This window comes from Pungitius pungitius, chromosome 13 (genome assembly GCF_949316345.1).
Source record: "Pungitius pungitius chromosome 13, fPunPun2.1, whole genome shotgun sequence".
NCBI classification, from domain to species: domain Eukaryota; kingdom Metazoa; phylum Chordata; class Actinopteri; order Perciformes; family Gasterosteidae; genus Pungitius; species Pungitius pungitius.
Genome location: NC_084912.1, coordinates 17866116 through 17885597, shown reverse-complemented (window position 1 = coordinate 17885597; position 19482 = coordinate 17866116). Strand labels below are relative to the sequence as shown.

Here is a 19482-nt window from a genome sequence, read left to right as displayed (position 1 = left end):
CCTTCCTTTGTTCATGTATTACTGTGACATCAATAGAAAATCATCTGAATGTGTAAACTTTGTTTTTCATTGGTTTTGTCTCTTTTTTTAAATACTAATTTGAATCTAAAGAGTTGGAGAAAAAGTCCATACATGTATTAATAAAATGATTTACAGTATTTTACTGAACTCAGCAGTTCTTCTACAATTACCAATTCTGAGGCTTGATTCTTTCCAGTCATTAGAAAAGACACAGCAACTTAGTAAAATACAAAACATATGAGATGAGAGAGAGACAGAGACATAGGGGGAGAGAAGGGGGGGGGGGGGGTGGTGCATCCATGGTGGTAGCAGCAAATGAGCCAAGAGAAAGAACGCAAGCGCAGTGGCTGCTGGAGGGGGAGGAGGGAGGCAGATGGAGACTGGAGCATAATGGGATTGAGACAGCAAAAAGGAGGAGTAGAGACAGGCCGACAGAAGGAGAGGGAGACAGGTTTGGGGTACGCCTGACCTTAAGAAGGGAGGGGAGCTCCTTCGCTAACCACACACACACACACACACACATACACACACACACACACACACAGTGCTAACAGGCAGAGGCAGAGTGTCGACCAGCAGCCATGACAGACGCCGGTGAGTAGCTACATGTCTAACATGGTGTGTATGTGCATGCGCTCATATGAGTGTTATACCAGCTGTTGTTATGTGGTTACTGGTATCGGATTGATGGACAGATACACACTGATTTATAGATATACAGAAACACACACACACACTAGATAGATCTATGGAGATATATTTTCTGATGACGATAAATAAAATTGTATCAGCGTGGAAGTGATGACAGTCAGATGTATCTACAGTGATGCTGATTCATTCATTGTCTAAAAGGGTGTTTCAGGTTGATATATTAATTTATATAGAAATACAAACTACAAGGAACCACTCATTATGTATTCATGCAACATTTGCATCAAATAATATTGTTTTTTTTTCCTTCTGTTCTGTTTGCTAATTTAATTCAGTCTTACATTCCAGGGAACTTGTGAAAATCAGCTGCAATGTGTTTTTGTGGGGAAGGCAAAATGAAATATTTAAAACAATTAAAAGATTACTGCAGACAACAAAAAAGATCTCAACTTATCCATGAGTTATCTGTCGTTAAGCCAGCAAACTCATGGAGATAATGTAATAGTATCATATATTTTGTTCACATTTTTTATTCATTGAGTGGCATGTTTCTGACATTTTAAAGGCCTGTGTGCTGTAATCTGAAATCATAGAACGCTGTGTAATGCCTTGATGCTTTACACACACGCCATCATTCAGGTTACTGAGTCTCCATTATGATGTTCTTGTGTCCACATATATTACGTGTAAAACTTTACACAGCATTAACTATCAGAGAAGCAATTCACCCAACTAGAGATATCTCAATGCTCAGTGGCTCAATGTCTCAATTCATCTTAATGTGGCTAAAAGGGGGCTTTACACCACACTTTCTAGACTTGCTCTGTCAACAAAAACTTTTCCTCCAAAAATCCAACATGGCCTCATAGCACAACCAGCTCCACTTCCTGTTTATAGTCCACGGTGCAGCCCCTCAGGGGACAAAAGGTGTCATGGCATCGTTATATTCCATTTATAGACAGCTATCCATATGAATAAATGACCTATGAGACTTCACTAACACAACCAACTAACTCATCCACATTTGACAGTAGCCTACTGCACTTCATTTCTTTATATTTTGTATGTTGCTGCGAACTTATTTAAAAGTCATTCAAGTGGAAGCCTGGTATTTAGTGATGCCAGTGAGAATGAAAATGAGACCATAATATAACATTAGACATGCTAATGGACAACGATAGCCTAATGCTAGCATCATTTTAAGGAATAACTATGGAGGCATTAGACAAACAGACAACAAGCCAATGGACAGATTTCTGCTGTTAAAAACTGTACCAAAGACAATGATCCTACTGACCTGCTGAGCATTTGTATGTTTCCACTCACCTATTGTGTACTTGCTGAAATAGTCCACAATGATGGACACAAGGGGAGGTGGTCAAACAAAGGACTCTAATACCGGAGGCTTAAGTTCATGTCCGGTACAAAACTAAAAGAGAATAACCATCAGTTGTTAGTCACGACACCTTTCTGTAAAGACGGAAGTTTATTTTGAAAGGATGCTTTACATTCAGTCAGTATATAGAGACCCATAAAGCTCAAGTACTATGGTTTTAAGCTTTGAAGCACTTAGAATGTTTGGTTGTTGGAGCCCCAGAAATCATTCATTGCATGACAATGTGCTTTTATTGCATGGTTTACTCTCACGTTAAGAATACATTTTTTAGTGACGAAAAACATGCATGTGGCTTTCAACCGGCTGCAAACTGCTAATATTCTGTCTCAACTGACCACATTAAGACTCAAACTACAAATGTCAACTTCTCCTCTGGATTGGGGTTGCAAGACTTGTTGCAATTATGTCCACTCTCAAAGTGATTATATTTGTGTTAAAAATCCAGTGGCTTTTCAACTCAATGTGTTCACAATGCATCGCTGAACACCTGCGTTCGAACTGATTGAAAAAACAATATATGTGGAGGGGTCCTTGATATTATGTCAACCATTAACTTACTTATATGTGAAAAGTATGTCCATAGAAGTAAATATTGGTTACTTGGAAACATCTGTAATTAGCGCTGTGGGACCTCAGTAGTAAACTGCTGGGCTGCTCTCCTGACAAACACTACATGGAGCACAGGACCCCACGGTCACAGACACGCACACAGAAGGACACGGGGTCCTGACGTATAGCAGGCTGCGTATCAGCCCGATAGCTCTCTCCATTCAGGCTATTTCCATTCGACTTACAGGGGATTAGTTTAGGTGATTACCACCTGCAGGTCGCTCCTCACACAGTGCTCGTGTGTGTTCTTGAGCTGTATGTTATACCTTGTTGTTGAAGTCCATTTGTTTCTGTATCTCAAGGTTTGTGCATGAACGATTTGGTTGTAGTGCTTTTATATGCTCATGTCGTAGAGCCTGGCTGCTGCATGTCCTCCTGCAGACTCAATAATCATAATCCACAATAATCAATATCCACTACTTGTCGGGCGCCGTTGACAGCACATGCGTCAAAATATGTCAAAACATGTGGCTGCACCAGGAATCCTGTTCTGTGACTTTTCTAAGAGAGAAATTGTCCCATTTTCTTGAATGGTGTTTCAATGTGATGAGAGCAAAAAAACACTCATCTTAATCCCTAAAGTCACTCGCCATACTTTAACAATGAGAAATGATTGAAAGTTTGAAATGTTAACAAATGTCCGTAGTTTATTAGGCCAAAGTGACCTTTTGATAACTAGTACAGTCTTCATGTAATGGTTGTTCACGTTTTGTACCATTTGGGACAGTTTTAGAGTTGATAGTGGGTGTGTACAGCAGAGCTGGAGAGACAACTGTCCCAATGACAGGTGGCAACAAATCCTTATTAATACACACTCTGACACAGGTGATAGGTGGTGTTAGCTGATTAGTGGAGTGTGACACTTATCTTGAAACTATTCAGTCCTATCAGACGGACATCTTGCCAACCACTCCCTCGTCCCTCACTCCTAAACAAACATTCTGATTCTGCCTCCTCTCGGCCCACTCACTGCATCGCGCGTATCGACTAGAGAGTGGCCTACTTCATTATTGTTCTCTCGTCACTATGAAAAGGGCGTGTCTCTTACAAGGCCTTGGCCCGTCTCCCCATCTCATTCCCCTGTCCCCCCTACACTCACTGTAGAGACTGTAGCATTGTGGGTGTAGTGGCTCACTCACAACATGGAGGCCAAAGGACGTCTGGGCAGGAATCCTTTGATTCTTGTTCAGGAACAAGCCGTCTCGTAGAACCAGTCAGAAGCCTGGACTACAGTCCGAGGCTCGAGATGGAAAAGAGAGAGTTGCAGTAATCTAGTCGGCAGAAAATGAGTGCATGAATGACTTGAGTGTGACAGAATGGGTTTTGTTTTTGAGATTGTTCTTAGTTAGAGAGCAGCAGGCTCTCTGGGTTCATCACGTCGCACAGGAAGGTACATCTGTGTGTCGTCTGCATAGCAAAGAAATGAAACGTGGATTTGGCCCAGTGGAAGCGTGTGGATGGAAAATGAAAGTGGGCCCGGTGGTGAGCAGGCGAGATGTGTGGGAGCATTCTGGGGTTTTGGTATCAGCCTTGTGCATCCTATAGCCTAGCGGGCCAGTGATGATAAGACATGTGAGATTAACTTGCGGGTCAGATGGTGTTATATTTGACATGTTTGAGGTTGCGATGTTCTGTTCTGTGGAGCAGCATTTAAGTATAATAATCAGGTCCGGAGATGTCAGACGGAGGGCCGGTATGGGACCAGCCCAACCCAGTTGGCCCACGGGGGGTTTCCCCGGTATCCCCTATGGCCAGTCCGCCCCCTCATGTAAAGTATAAATTGTTATGTAACTTTTCTGAAACTGGCATTTTCTTTTTACGTGTGTGTGTGTGCGTGTGCGTGCATGTGTGTGTGTGTGTGCGTGTGTGTGTGTGTTGCAGACTGTCTGAGTGAGGCCCTACAGGCTATCAGTGTGAGTACAGAGCTGATTGAAGAGGAGCTCAAGCCTCATTTGGACACAATGCTTGCCGCTCTTCTGGAAAAGAGTAAGTCATGTAACATGCCTGTACACACACACACACACACACATACACATACACACCCCTTTCACACAGCCATCAATGAGTGTTCTGGGACTGTCCCTGATTGCAGGTTGCATACTGGCCAGATAGAGTTTCTACAGTTCTATCATTTGTTCCATCCCGCCGGCACAGTAGCCCTATTTGTGTTGCTGAGTTGTGTAGCTCTGGTGGGTGGAAGGGTATTGTACTGCACACATCCCCCGCTTATGCAAGTCTCACCACCTACATGCAAAGATATACAATTCATTCCATATGCAATACATTTCAACTCATCGAGAGAAAACGATTCCCCGCTGCAATCATTTCTTTTATGCTTTGTGATGAGAAACAAATACCATTGGACATGAAATGTTGTGTTGAGTGTGCCCCTCACATGGCTGTTCACAGCAGGTACAGACAGCAATGTGTGAAGGTGGGTATTTGTTACACAGACAAAGAAAAACTGTTTTGAGCTTGCAATCAAAAATCAATTTTGTAAGTTAATACACTCAGAATAAATTGTTTGTTAGAAGTTTTGGCTTCAAAACAAAATTGTGGGATTTGTATTACCTTTACAGTATGATGGTAATGTTTGTAAGAATAGCTTGTACCTCACCTTACCTACATGATACCACTAACTAATCTAAAACAAGTAATCGACTTAGTTGGTACACAACGTTGCTTTAGCCCACTGTGGGGTGACGCAGAAAGTGGGTCTTCATGTCCCATGATACACATGGAGGTAGCCCTCCATGTGTATCTGTATGATGTTGTGCACTAGGCTGTCTTATTGAAAGAAGGTAAAAGTCTGTTGGTTGCTGTACAATAAATGTCAGGAGGCACCCACAACACTTGTGTTGTCCTGTAGACCTTCGCCTGAGTCACAGTCACATTTGAATATCACTGTGAAGACTAGAAAACATTTCATTTGTTTACAGTGTGCTGGGATTTGAAATCCTGTCATTGTTTTCTTAATAAACCAATTCATTTGTGTGTCCACAGAGAAGGATGCTGCTATTGAGATCGCAGGAAGTGGGATTCTACCCACCCTGGCTCAAGCCTTAAGGAGCAAAAGCTGCCTGAGCTGCCAGGTGGCGCTGGTGGTGGCAGAGATGGCAAGAGAAGGTGGGATAATGCTTCTGTTGTGATACTAAAGGGTGAATGGACTAGCATTTATGACAGCTTTCCAGGTGCTGTAAACCACGTCTACATTCACCCATTCACACACGGTTGGCAGAGAATCCCATAAAATATGACCCTGTGAGGATTTTTGGCTGGGACACATGACCCCAGAGGTCAGGACGACAGGCCTGTAGTCATTAAGCCCCGTGATTCTAGTCTTTCTGGGGACAGGGATGATGGTGGAGGTCTTGTAGGCTGGTACCTGCCATGTCTCCAGGTAGGTTATGAAGGTGGCTGTGAACAGATCAGCACAATGCTTCTGGGTGGAGGGGGAGACTCCAGGAGTCCGGGTGCTTTGCGCCAGTTTTTTGGCATGTAGACGTGCATGTAGGCATGTGGACATGGTTAAGACAACAAGTTCAAACCGAGCATCACGTTGGGGAGGAAAGGGATTTAAGTGACTTTAACATGGATGGTTGTTGGTTCCAGACGTGCAGGTCTAAGCACGTCACACACTGCTGATCTACAGGTGTTCTCACACACAACCATCTCAAGGGTCCCAAGAAGAGAAAATATCCACATGGAAGCAGTGTATGTGAGAGGTCAGAGGAGACTGGGCAGACTGGTTCCAGATGAAAGGCAACAGTAACTTGTATTGACGGTTCAGGCTGCTGGTGGTGGTGTGATGGTGTGGGGGAGATCTTAGTACCCATTGAGCATGGTCCATATGCTGCAGCCTACCTGCGTATTGTTGCTGACCATGTCCAGCCCTTGATGACCACAGATCATCTATCATAAAGGCTACTTGCAGCAGGATGATACACTGTGTCACAAAGCTCATACTATCTCAAACTGGTTTCCTGAACATGAGTTCATTGTACACCACTGGCCTCCACAGTCACCACCTCTCAATCCAATAGAGCACCTTTGGGTGTGGTGGAACGGGAGAATTGCATCATAGATTTGCAGGCAACAAATCTGCAGCAACTGCAGGATGCTTAAATGTCAATATGGTCAGTATGCCACGAAGAATTAAGGCAGCTCTGAAGGCAAAATGGAGTCAAACCTTTTACATTACATTACATTACATGTCATTTAGCTGACGCTTTTATCCAAAGCGACTTACAATAAGCATTTCCACATAGAGATACAAACTCAGAAGAACAAGTAACAAGAAAGTACAATTTTCATCAAATAAGCAGTTTCAAAACATGTTACAGAAAAGTGCCATTATAAGTACAATTTAAGTGCTACCATTTGTTAGTGATACGGTTTGCTAGTGTTCTAAAGAGTGTTCTGTAAAGAGGTGTGTCTTGAGTTTTTGGCGGAAGATGTAAAGGCTCTCTGCATTCCTGATGTCATCAGAGAGCTCATTCCACCATCTGGGAGCCAGGACAGCAAAGAGTGCTTTTCTCTCAGTGAGGGAGGAACAAGCAGCTTGATGTTGGGATGTAGGGTTTCACCATGTCCTGGATGGAGACTGGACCCCATCCATTCACAGCATGGTACGTCAGTACCAATACTTTGAACTGGATGAGGCAGCCACTGGTAACCAGTGAAGAGAACGGATCAGTCTGGGAGTATTTCGGAAGGTTGAAGACCAGTCGAGCTGCTGCATTCTGGATACGCTGCAGTGGTCGAATGGCGGCAGCAAGGAGACCTGCCAGCAGAGAGTTGCAGTAGTCAATGCGGGAGATGACAAGAGCTTGAATCAGTACCTGTGCCGCCTTCTGAGTGAGAAGGGGGTCGTATTCTCCTGATGTTGTAGAGCGTGTATCTACAGGATCGTGTTGTCGCGGTGAAGTTTGGAGTCAGGGAGAGTTGGGAGTCAAGTGTCACGCCGAGGTTCCTGGCACTCTGAGTGGGCGTTAACACAGTTGCCGAAGTTACTTTTACTAGCAAGGTGGACCTAATAAAGTGTATATTAAAGATTGTGTAATATACTCTCATTTGGAGTGGTGTGGTGACACCCACAGAGCAGATACGGACCTTTCTATCAGTGGACCTTTCCTTTGGTTAAATCCTCCTTGTGTGTTGTAGCTGCGGTCAGAGAGCCATGCATCGAGGCAGGCCTGGTGAAGGTGCTGGTTCCCCATTTGAGCAGCAATAACCAGGAGATGCTGCTGAACACTGGCAGGGCCATCGGACGCATCTGCTTCGACAGCTGTGAGTTGTTCTGACACGGCTGCCTCAGTCAGCGGGGTCCCCTGAGGATAAACACTACGGCATCAGATAGTTGCCTACACTTATTTCATTTAAAATAATGGGTAGTTTTAATAATTAATTTTTTATGTATTGGATTGTATTATCCCAGTCCCCACCTAAAAATGTTGGCATTTTACAAACCAGGGATGCGTTGAATCACGTCATTTTTGTATTCAGTCAGAGCAAGTTATCATGTAAATGTTAGGTCCTTAATTATAAGTTCAGGGAAACGTGTGAACCCATCACATGAATGTCTTGAACGTTAAGGTGAAGTTGAATAATGAAAGCAATGTATTTGTGACTTTAAATGCTTCCCCTCTATCTCTCTCTCCAACCGCCCAAGCAGCACACCAGCAGGACCAGTTGGTCCAGAGCGGTGTAATCCCCAGACTGGTGTCCATTATAAGGGAGTATCCAGAGAACGAGCCCCTGGTCAATGTCTGCCTGCTGGCCCTTTGTAACCTGGCTGACATGGGTAATTAGTATGGAATTTATCTTACTAATTCATTATTAATGAAGTGTAACTTGAATTGCAGTAGACATGTCCCTTACACCTATGTGGTCATCTGGGTTGTGATTACATATTCTGTCTGTACTCACCTGGCTTCACCTAGTCAGCTGTGACACTAAACTGCTCACACTGTTTGTGTATAACGCCAAGCAAAGTGGAAAGAATGATTTTTAATCTACATATGATTAAAACCTAATAGACCTGTGGAAACGCATGATTTGATATTAAGACAATCGTTTTTAAGACATTATAAAATGTTATAATTAATTTTAATAAAAACTGAATCAGTATTACTCAATGCCAACTTTTCATGAATTAAGGAGAAATCTAAAGATACGTGTATCTATCATTAACAAAACCTTTACCGAGGAGAGATGGTGGAATCACCATTTCTGCCGAGCTGCCGTGTACAATGAGCTGTGTATCTCAGACGAATGAGCAGACATATGAGTCATCACCCTTTGTTTACAGACTCTGCGAGGGACGCCCTGACTGACCTGGACGTGGCAGGTATACTAACCGTTCAGCTGAAACGGGCGCCGGACGCAGAACGCCGACATATAATCCTGGAAATACTAGGCTCACTGGGCGAGAGCGGTAAGCCAGGAAGGAGGCTTCAGTTAGAAAAGGGAAGACTCCTAGACTGTATGAATGAACATTCAACACTGAGTCAGGGCCTCAGTTTCAGCTGAGTTATGTCAATGTGATAGGTGCCTATAGAAAAATGGAATGAAATACAACTCAGGAAGGCTATTGGGCATTATATATTGCTTTCAAATATGTATTCTCCCGCATATTGACTAACTACAACTAGCACATATCTAAGCATGAATAAGTCTTGCATCCTTTCATGTGAATGTTTCACCTATTCAACTTGATGGTAAAGTAATTAAGTCAGTCATACCTTTATTGGAAGATAATGTCCACTGATAATAATGAATACATTTTGCTGGACCACCAGATACACTGAAGCTGCAGTTCGCAGAGTCCGGAGTCCCAGAGGCTTTGTCAGAGATGATTCAGGGTTTGCAAGGAGGTTCTGACCCACACGACCTCTGCAGCATTAAGATCGCCTCCAACCTCATCGTGTCCCTGCTTTTGGGAGGTGAGAGTAGCTTCATTCTGCACAATATATTAACTCAACATATTAACACTGTAGTCTGAATGATATTGATCTGTGTGCCCTGTGGCTGCAGCAGCAAGCCAACCTTCCCAGTTCCGTCTACATAGGCCTAATATAATGTTCATTCTTTCTGCTATTGAAGATGCATGAGTAGTTAGCATCAGTAAGTCCTGTTTGGTGAAGCACAGGGAGCCATGAACCCCAGAACTGGGGTGGAGGACCACTGGCCAAAGGAGACTCCATATCTAGATCGAGCAATTGTCTTGTTGTGTTGACATTGTTGGATTGTCCAATGGTTGAAGAACATGGGAAGGGTTTAATATACTGTTTGGGTATATTAAATTGCGTCAAAGTCTGTCTGTCTGATCACAAAATTCATAGTTTACCCACCTCTGCTTTTACCGTGGTACCCCTGTATAAAGGTATGTATCATGTAATAGTAAATAGCAGTATAGACTAATCAGGATTTGAAAGTGTTTTGTTGGCCTGCTGTGTTTCTGTCAGACAGTAACTGTGTGAAGATGCTGGACCTCGGTGTGGTTCCTCACATCCTCACCTTGTTGGAGCAGCATGTTGATGAAGGAGACGTGTCTGTTCAACATGCTGGCACAATAACGATGCTGTCAAACTTCAAAACCAGGAGATCAGGTCACTCAGGGTAAAGAACCCCAAAAGGGGCAGGCAGACAATCGGAGGAACAGGGAAATACGGTCCGACCAAGATAATCTGGCAGGGACAAAGTGAGAGTAAATTGTTAGTTTTACTGCGATCAATTGGAACCACCTGTATATTCTGCAGGATTACCAACAGAATATACCAACTTTAGAGACCACATCAACACATGTAGATATCTTGTAGCATACAACGAGAGCTCGTCAACACTTTGGCCCACAGAGCAAAACCTTAAAGAAAATATGTTTTCAAATACCAAACATCCTTTTTTATTTTTATTTTAAGGACCAGTGTAGCCCCGTCATTCAGAATGAACCCTTCACGCTCAGACAGCTATCAGAGTCTCGTCTGGGTAATAATGATACACACAGTGCTACACACAGTGATACACACAGTACAGAATTACATTTGAGATGAACCCATCATTCTCTTGGATATGTCATCAGGCTCAAACAGAATATAAGAATAATCAGGTCTTCTTGAAAGCTGGTCTAGTTTAATTCGAGGATCGATCACTGAACTAGTAGTGGCTTCTTTGTTACGCCCCTCCTCTTCTTACCAATTTCAGCATCCTAGAGCAAATATGGCTCAGTGTATGAATGGGTGAAAGACTGGCTGTAGCTCTGCAGTCATTTTTGTTCTAGTCTTTTGCTTTGATGCCAACTGGGCCACCTTTTTTGATCCATGTTACTCAATTCCCATTATTATAGATGGGATAAAGAGTGTGCTGTTAAGTGATTATTATAACAATTGTGTGTGTTTCTATGTGTGTGCCAGATGAGTCCATGCAGAAATGTTTTGGTGAGGGATCAAGTCTTGTATATCAGGATGTTCTGTCCTGGCTGCAGAGCCACAACAGCCAGCTGCAGCTCTCCGGAGCTCTGGCCATCGCCAACTTCGCCAGGAACGGTGAGATGTATTTTTTTTAGATGAGAAGGTAGATAACTGTGACATCACTCACGGGTTTGAAAAGGTACCAGGCAGCAACATGTGGTTGTGCAGAGTTAAAACTTGCATTCTCTCTGCTGACCAGCAGGTGACTACCTCAATATTTACAAAGGGAGGTCTGATTGTATAGAAGTCATTGAGGAAATGACTTCACTCTCTTTTAGTATGAGTTATGGTCTCAATGTCTAGTGTAATGTCTTCTTCAATTCATGATGTTCATTTGGTACATTCATCGGTTGCCACCGTTACCAGAGACCAATGTGGCATTAATTAGGGTGATGGTGGCGCATGGAGTAGAGATGGTGTGCTGGGAACCGCAAGGACGATGGTTCCAATCCTGGCTGCCCCATGCGGCATGTCGAAGTGTCCTTGAGCAAGACACCCTAACCCTAGCTGCTCCCTGGGTGAAATGTAAAGACCATGGGTTAAAAATGCAATGTAAGTTGCTTTGGACAAAAGCGTCAGCTAAATGACGTGTAATGTAATAATTAGTCATTCCTCCTCATCTCAAATATTGTATCGTCCGTTGGCCAATAGACAACAAAATTGGTGAACACTAGGCTTCAAAACAGCAGTCCTCAAACAAAGGTTTCCTTCATTACGCTGAACCCACAGAGACTTCTGACCATATAGTAGTTAGCTCTGTGAACCTCTTCAACCTGCTTATGGAAGGAAGTTGTTGCAAGAGCGTGAAGCCGATTTCCTCTTAACACCAAGGCTTTTATCAGCTGCAAACAAGACTGGTATTAATCTGTCATGTAATGGTTTGTAGAAGCAGGGCTGTGGAAAACATGGAAACGCTGTCTACGCACTTGTGGAATTTTTGGAAATAGCCCCTTGTATTCTGCCGCTGGAATAATCGGAAATTTGAAATTTCTCAACATATTAACACTGTAGTCTGAATGATATTGATCTGTGTGCCCTGTGGCTGCAGCAGCAAGCCAACCTTCCCAGTTCCGTCTACATAGGCCTAATATAATGTTCATTCTTTCTGCTATTGAAGATGCATGAGTAGTTAGCATCAGTAAGTCCTGTTTGGTGAAGCACAGGGAGCCATGAACCCCAGAACTGGGGTGGAGGACCACTGGCCAAAGGAGACTCCATATCTAGATCGAGCAATTGTCTTGTTGTGTTGACATTGTTGGATTGTCCAATGGTTGAAGAACATGGGAAGGGTTTAATATACTGTTTGGGTATATTAAATTGCGTCAAAGTCTGTCTGTCTGATCACAAAATTCATAGTTTACCCACCTCTGCTTTTACCGTGGTACCCCTGTATAAAGGTATGTATCATGTAATAGTAAATAGCAGTATAGACTAATCAGGATTTGAAAGTGTTTTGTTGGCCTGCTGTGTTTCTGTCAGACAGTAACTGTGTGAAGATGCTGGACCTCGGTGTGGTTCCTCACATCCTCACCTTGTTGGAGCAGCATGTTGATGAAGGAGACGTGTCTGTTCAACATGCTGGACTGAGCGCACTCAGAAACCTGGCCATCCCTGGTAATGATCAAACAAGCACTAAAGATATGTAGGTTCCAACAAAAAAATCATGCCCTTTCTTTTTATAAAGTGGAACACTGGAACTTTCCTTTTGAGGAACAGTCATTAAAATATGAACACATGTGGGATCAGTGAGGAAAATAAACATCATAAACATAATTAAAAGGGTTTAACATTTTTTTTTTCAATTCCATAATTTCAATTATACATCGGTGAGATGGATGCTGCGTGTCTTTCAGCCGCCAACAAGGTGCGAATGCTGGAGGACGGGGTGACTGAGAGGATCAAGACCCTGTTGCGCTCTGACATGCCGCCAGTTCAGTTCAAACTGCTAGGAACACTACGCATGATGGTGGATGGACAAGGTGAGCATTCAGTACAAAATGTAAGGTGCATAGCTACCACTGCTCACAGAGCTAACTGGAACAGGAACTACCATGTGAGAGCAAGCCAGAGCAGCGGCTGGAAGCTAACCAGCAGGAGGGCAGCTATATTCTAAACATCAATATAATTATTAGTACAATCTAAGATCAATAACGGAGCACCACCCTGAGCAAACAGTTCTGATAATTCATATTCAATCATCAAGAGTAAAGAAAGATTGAGCACTAGATTATGGCTTCACCACCATACAGAGGAGAAGGGAGGAGGATGCTAGGGTAAGACCCCAAACTAAGGACAGATACTGTGGTAACCACTGTCGATCTGCAGAGGAGTTGAGAGGGAGGGTGGTGGTGAAGACTCACCAGCAGAGAGAGAGGGCAATGGCGATCAGTAGAGTACCGGCCCTCAAACAATGGGGCCGATCGAGAGCAAAGATGGCTGTAGCAACGACTATTAATTCAATCACAGAGGGAGACAAAATCAACCATCGTGTTGGTAACAACTTCTAAACAGTGGATGGAGGCACTATGGAAAATCTATAGTCCTGTTTGCTGAGGAAGGTTCAAACTGAGGGAAATGACCTGGAAGTAGTGGAAGTGGGCACCATGATAAGAGCTGCTTGAATTCTCTAATGCTAAGGCAAGGAGCTTCACAATGCTTCCTTACTCATCTCCTTTAGCATAGGAACCACCGGACCATCTTTTGCGAAAGGAAAGGAGATAATTCAGTCCCACAATTCCCTGCGCCGCCAATATCTAAATCTTTCCGCTGCAGACTGATCAGTGACTGATCTGACATGCGTCTCCCATCGCATCCCAACCATGTAGCTTAGTGAAAGTGGAGTCAGATTCCCTAAACACAGCGGTTGTCTTTTCCTAACTCCTCGTGAGTTCTCTTGACCATCTTTCCTTTACGCCGTGACAGATGTCAAGGAGAAGTGGTCAGGAATAGGCGATAGGAGGTCTGTGGTCTGTATGGTTCAAAAACGCATGTCTTGCTACATGTTCCTTTGTTCTCCAGGGACGCATGGATGAAGACGCTCACATGCACTATCATGCACTGACAGACTGCCATGACGGGATGGATCCTTAAATACACTTACATATCTATCAACAATCTCTAACACAGCTCTACATTCCTCCTCACTATCCCCTGGGACGAAAAGCCTGTTTTCTTCTTGACAGATAATTTTGTCTCCAATAATTAAAATTGCTCACAGAGGCCAAGGGGACGTCTCCAAATGTCCGGGTCAGTCCATTCCAACAGTTCTCCCTAATCCCCCCCTGTTTGAACCTTTTTACATGTTCCTATGTGTGTGTTAGAGGAGGCAGCTTTGGCGCTGGGGAGGGACGCTGTGCTGCTGGCTCGAGTCATGGAGTGGTGTGAAGCCAAAGACCACGCAGGAGTGCGAGGAGAAGCCAGTCGCCTCTTGGCTGCCCTCATCCGACACAGCCGCAGCCCCGTGAGCCCTCATCCATTGTCATCTGAATGCAAGCTAGCATTAGTACAGTCGCTCATTTCTGTGAGAGCAGGGTGTGCGTCTATAATACTTATAGATACACATTAACTGGACATTCCACTCTCTCACAGGAAGTGGTCCATGCTGTAGCCAAAGCAGATGGAGTTCGGCACCTTATCTCCATGGCAACAAGTGAACATGTCATCATGCAGAACGAGGCCCTAGTTGCCCTGGCGATAGCATCTGCCATTGACATTGGTAATGCAATTTCAGAAAAAAGGTTCTAGTTAAAAACTTAATAGTAATTGAAATACATGTAGAACTTTATTGTACCATGTTTCTATTACCTGTGACTTTAATTAAAGTTACATCCTTTGTAAAGTTAACCATGTGCACCTATTTCTGGATGTGGAAAACCATTCTACGCTTTTTCTGTAGTGCTTTTTAGTTTTAAACAAGTCACCCAGAACCAGATGATGTTGTTGTATTAGAGTAGAATGACGAGCTGCCCCGGTTGGACCGCTGGGCCAGGGTTTATTCTTAACCCAGGACTAAATATTCACTTCCACTGGGGTGACTTTTTAAATTAATTAGTTTTAGAATACATTTTTGTATTTATAATAATATTAGCTTTAAAATCAATGTATAAACTTCAACATGTTTATTAGAAATGCACCTAGCAGGTGCCTCAGATCTTCTTCAGCTTGCCCTGTGGTCATTTTCTATCTCTTCAGCCTATTTTAGGGAACTTATTTACAATTCAAATCTTTCATCTGAGTTCTAATTTGTATTTATTTTGCTGTGTCAGTCAGTCATCTTCTATACTGCTTAGAGTCGCTGGAGTCCATCCCAGCTGGACTGATGCAGAGACAGATTCACACACCTACAGGCAATTTTAGAATAACCAATGAACCAGTCTGGGCTGTCTGAAGAAGCTGGAGTAGCCAGAGAATCCACGGGCACTGGGAGATCATCACACCCCACACAGAAAGGCCCCCGGGTTTGAACCCAGGACCCGTTTGTTGTGACTGTGCTAAACACGAAACCACCGTGCAGCCCCATTTCAATGTGCTACGGTATATGGCATTCATTTAGTAATGTTGTGTTTGTTTGTTTGTGACTACAGAGTCCGTGAAGGATCCGTTTAGGCAGGCCGAGCTGTTGCCAATGCTGAAGAAGATGTTGGAGGATCCTGTTGGGGCGGTCGAAGTCAAGTTCAGTGCTTTAGGTCTGATCTGCAGCCTGGCTGACTCCAGTACGTGTTTAACTGTTCATTAAAAGACACATTCTGTTCCAAAACAACTTTCAAGATGTTTTTGCATGTTTTTTCTTCAACATGTGTGGAATCGGCATGGTTTTGCAGTAGCATATTAAAGGAACAGCGTGTAGGATTTAGTGGCATCTCTTGGTGAGCCTGCAGACAGCGGAATGTTGGTTTGGCCATTTTGGGCTACCGTAGCAACTGCGACGACTGCTGACATTCAGAGGCAACAACGTCTGTCTCTCTCTCCTCATATCTTTCTCAAATCGTTGTGTCGCATCTCTTTTGGACAGAACTAAGTTCCTCATACCTGGTTAAGCTAAACGCCGAAATGTCATATTAGCTGGCGAAATGTCATATTAGCTGGCTTAAATGAACCCGATCATTGAAATCAGGCTCAGTACCTCAAAGGCTGATCAAACAATTTTGTAAATTCAAACCAAACTTCTGTGATCAGGATGATTGTTTGTCGTTTTCTTTCATAAAGGGTGAGGAATCGATCACAAAACCAGGATTTTCTAACATGACAACGGCAAATAAACACATCTTGAAGAAGCCTTTCCTGAGTGGCGAGGTTTCCAGCTAACTGGGGTTAGCCCGCTCTGGAGCAGGTTCATGTTTTTGCATGTGTTGCTACGGTGCATAGCCAAACTTGCTTTGCGAAAACCGAAAAGCCTGACTTATGGAATCTTATCCTGACAATTATCCGGCTAACTCAGTTAGCTGCGTACGAGAAATGGGGCCCTGGCCTTTCAGTCCACATTGAACAAAATTGTGTATCAGCAGCATTCTGAAGTTGAAATAACTACAGGAGTGCTGTCCCTGTAGGACGTAATTACTTAAGTGAAGAAAAACAATCATTGTCTTCTGGTGACAAATGACACTAAAATGGTCTCCTGACGCCTGTCTGGCTCTTGGTTCCATGCATTACATAGAAAGTGATTTAGTGGGTCGTAGAAGGCAGTTTTTGTAGGTTTAGCTATATATATATATATATAACAGTGTATGAGAAGCTTAAAGGACACTTTATTCTACAATGGAGCTTCAGGTGTGGTCCAATCGTAAGTTGCAGGAGAATGGAGTTATCCCAATTATATCACATGTCACGCATGTACACGTCATGTATCTCACACTTCTCTCTCTTCCCCTTGTTTCCCGCAGATGTAATGAAGATAGAGTTGAACTCTGAGAACATGAAGGAAAGCCTCAGTGCGCTGACAGAACATAGCAGCAGTAAACTTGCCTCTCAGGCCAGCTCCATACTGGCCACTCTGAACGACACCAGCTAAACCAGCACGCTGCTCGAACACTGGATCTCATCTGAGGAATGGATCCACTGCCTCTTCAACAACTCCAACCTGGCGATGGGTCAGTGGTCCTACCCTTCAACTATAAATAGCTATATGTCTTTTCAAAAAACAGTTCTGTCTTCACAGGAAGTTTAGGCAACAAATAAACATCAGCTGAACAACACCACACCCCCACTAAGTGACTCCATAGTTAATGGTTAAGTTGTCAGTTCATTTGTATAATGCCTCTCCAGTCTTCCGACCACATATTAACATACTAGCAGAGACTAGCGAGTAATTAACAAGTTTATCGACATTAAGGATCGAACGTAGCTAATGCCAAGCATGACAAAACAATATCAAGGTTCACTTTTAGTTCCTGTGGGGAGCCATTTACCTCCACCTGCCACCAGTGGACCATCCCTCTCTTCATCCTTCATCATAGAATGCTCAACATTTCCCACTGATACCTACCAGCTATTCAGTAGACATTCACTGTGCATAGCTAACATTTAGATTTAGTGAAAAGGCAAGTTCACAGAGTCCAAAATGGAAGGGTTTGTGTCTGGTGAGCATGAGGAATTCAGAAAATGTCTATTTAATTTAGACATTTCTTCAATAAAAATGCACAGTAAATGTAGTGTTAACCTACTTACACGGTGGGGAAGTGATGAATAACTAACACGACAATATGGCACGAGTTCCCTATAGTTAACACTTACGCAGACTATATGCTAAGGGCTTTTATTGTGAAAAGCAGGATCTGCTGTACGCTTCTTTTGTTAAGGTTGAAAGGTGCAATGAAGACTACCATCTTGGTTTGGGGTGGTGTACACTATAGTGTGCATTTGGAATATATACGTATTTGGTGTTCTGTAAAGTTACTCATGTTTGTATGTTGACGTGGCAAATAACTAACACTCCCTGTGTGTAAAGGCTGTGAGGTGTTTTTAGCGGCTGAAAACTATATAACCGTCAACACCCCTTAAACCATAAAATGACTACTGTCCTTCTGAATAATGTCAAACAGAACTATTAATGCAACCACAATAACAAGCAATATATATGTATGTCCTTAGGGTAGCAGCAAACATCACACCCAACCCAACTTGGTTATGCTTAATGAACTTTTGATGGATACGGAAGGAAATGTTTGGTTATTGTTGGCCATCGTCAAAAAGAATAAAAATAGCTTCTGGTACTGCTTATAATCCGATGCAAAGGGAGCATGCTATGTCCGCCTGAGGTCGTGTTCACACTATTCTAGAAAAACCCAACCAAGACGCTTCATAATCAGGGGCATTGATTGGAAATGCGTCTTTCTGTGGGAGCTAGCTTGTGGATACACTTTGCACATACTGAATGCGTTACTTTCTAATTATTAATTCAGGCACAATGTCCACAGAGGATGCGCCATTCAGTTGAATTCATTAAGGGGCAGCAGTAGGAATAACGATACTCAGCTCCACATCGGCCTCGCATTGTTGGGCCGACTCATTATCATCATGTCGGCCTCTACTAGTTGAAGTGGGCATTGACCTTGAATGGTTGAGGTAAAACGTGGGCCGAGTGTGGTTTAAGGTTAAACCTTCCGGTTTGACATCTAATGCAAACATGATGTTCTACATCTCACAGAGGAATCCTACAAGCACAATGTGAACAAGCCATTTGCACAACATCATTGAACAGCATGCATTAACAGTTTGTAAATATATAAGTGTACTACAGTAGGCTACACCAGACGAATCAGTGTGCATCTATAGTTGAGTATGGAAGAAATTGTGAGCACGTGTGGTCTACACAACATGAATAATTGGGAAATGGACAGAAGCCGCAATTCTGCTTTAACATTCGATGTAATATATGTATTGACATATTTGATATAGATAGCTTTCACTTTAAATCAGTGAACAAATGTGTATATTTTTCAGGGAGGGCATTTGACCTTCTCTGAGCTTTGTTCTAGAGATAAAATAATAAAGTTATGCAGTGTCATCCCCAACAAGGTGTCTATTGGTGTATTTTTGATTTGATGAATGAATATGAAATGTGTTGATCTCATCTATTGACATGTATAATAGGGTGAGGGTGTTTTTTTGTTGTTTTTCTCTGCTGATAAAGTAAACCAATGAAGCAGGAGTCTTCAACGTCTTTCAGGCCAAGGTCCCCCAAACTGATGGCGAGAGTTTGAGTCCGCCATCTTTTATTTTTGAGCTTATTTTTGAGCTCAGTTAATATCACTCTCCACAGGAGTCGGGGATAATAATAAAAGGTGAAACGCCATGCCAATAATGGTCAGTAATTAGTCATTTTAATGATTAACATACTTG

At 43.0% G+C, this 19482-nt stretch overlaps 1 protein-coding gene across 1 annotated transcript; it reads left to right on the top strand.

Moving 5' to 3' along the window:
* The first annotated feature begins 342 nt into the window (after positions 1-342).
* Positions 343-19285, top strand: si:dkey-191g9.5 (rap1 GTPase-GDP dissociation stimulator 1). The gene is made up of 14 exons (XM_037465888.2): positions 343-615; positions 4559-4663; positions 5681-5803; positions 7841-7966; positions 8352-8480; positions 8988-9113; positions 9478-9621; positions 11089-11220; positions 12625-12759; positions 12999-13124; positions 14466-14605; positions 14734-14860; positions 15729-15857; positions 17025-19285. Exons 1-14 carry the CDS (start codon positions 603-605, stop codon positions 17150-17152), a joined length of 1683 nt encoding a protein of 560 aa, XP_037321785.2. The 5' UTR covers positions 343-602; the 3' UTR covers positions 17153-19285.
* Positions 19286-19482: the final 197 nt, after the last annotated feature.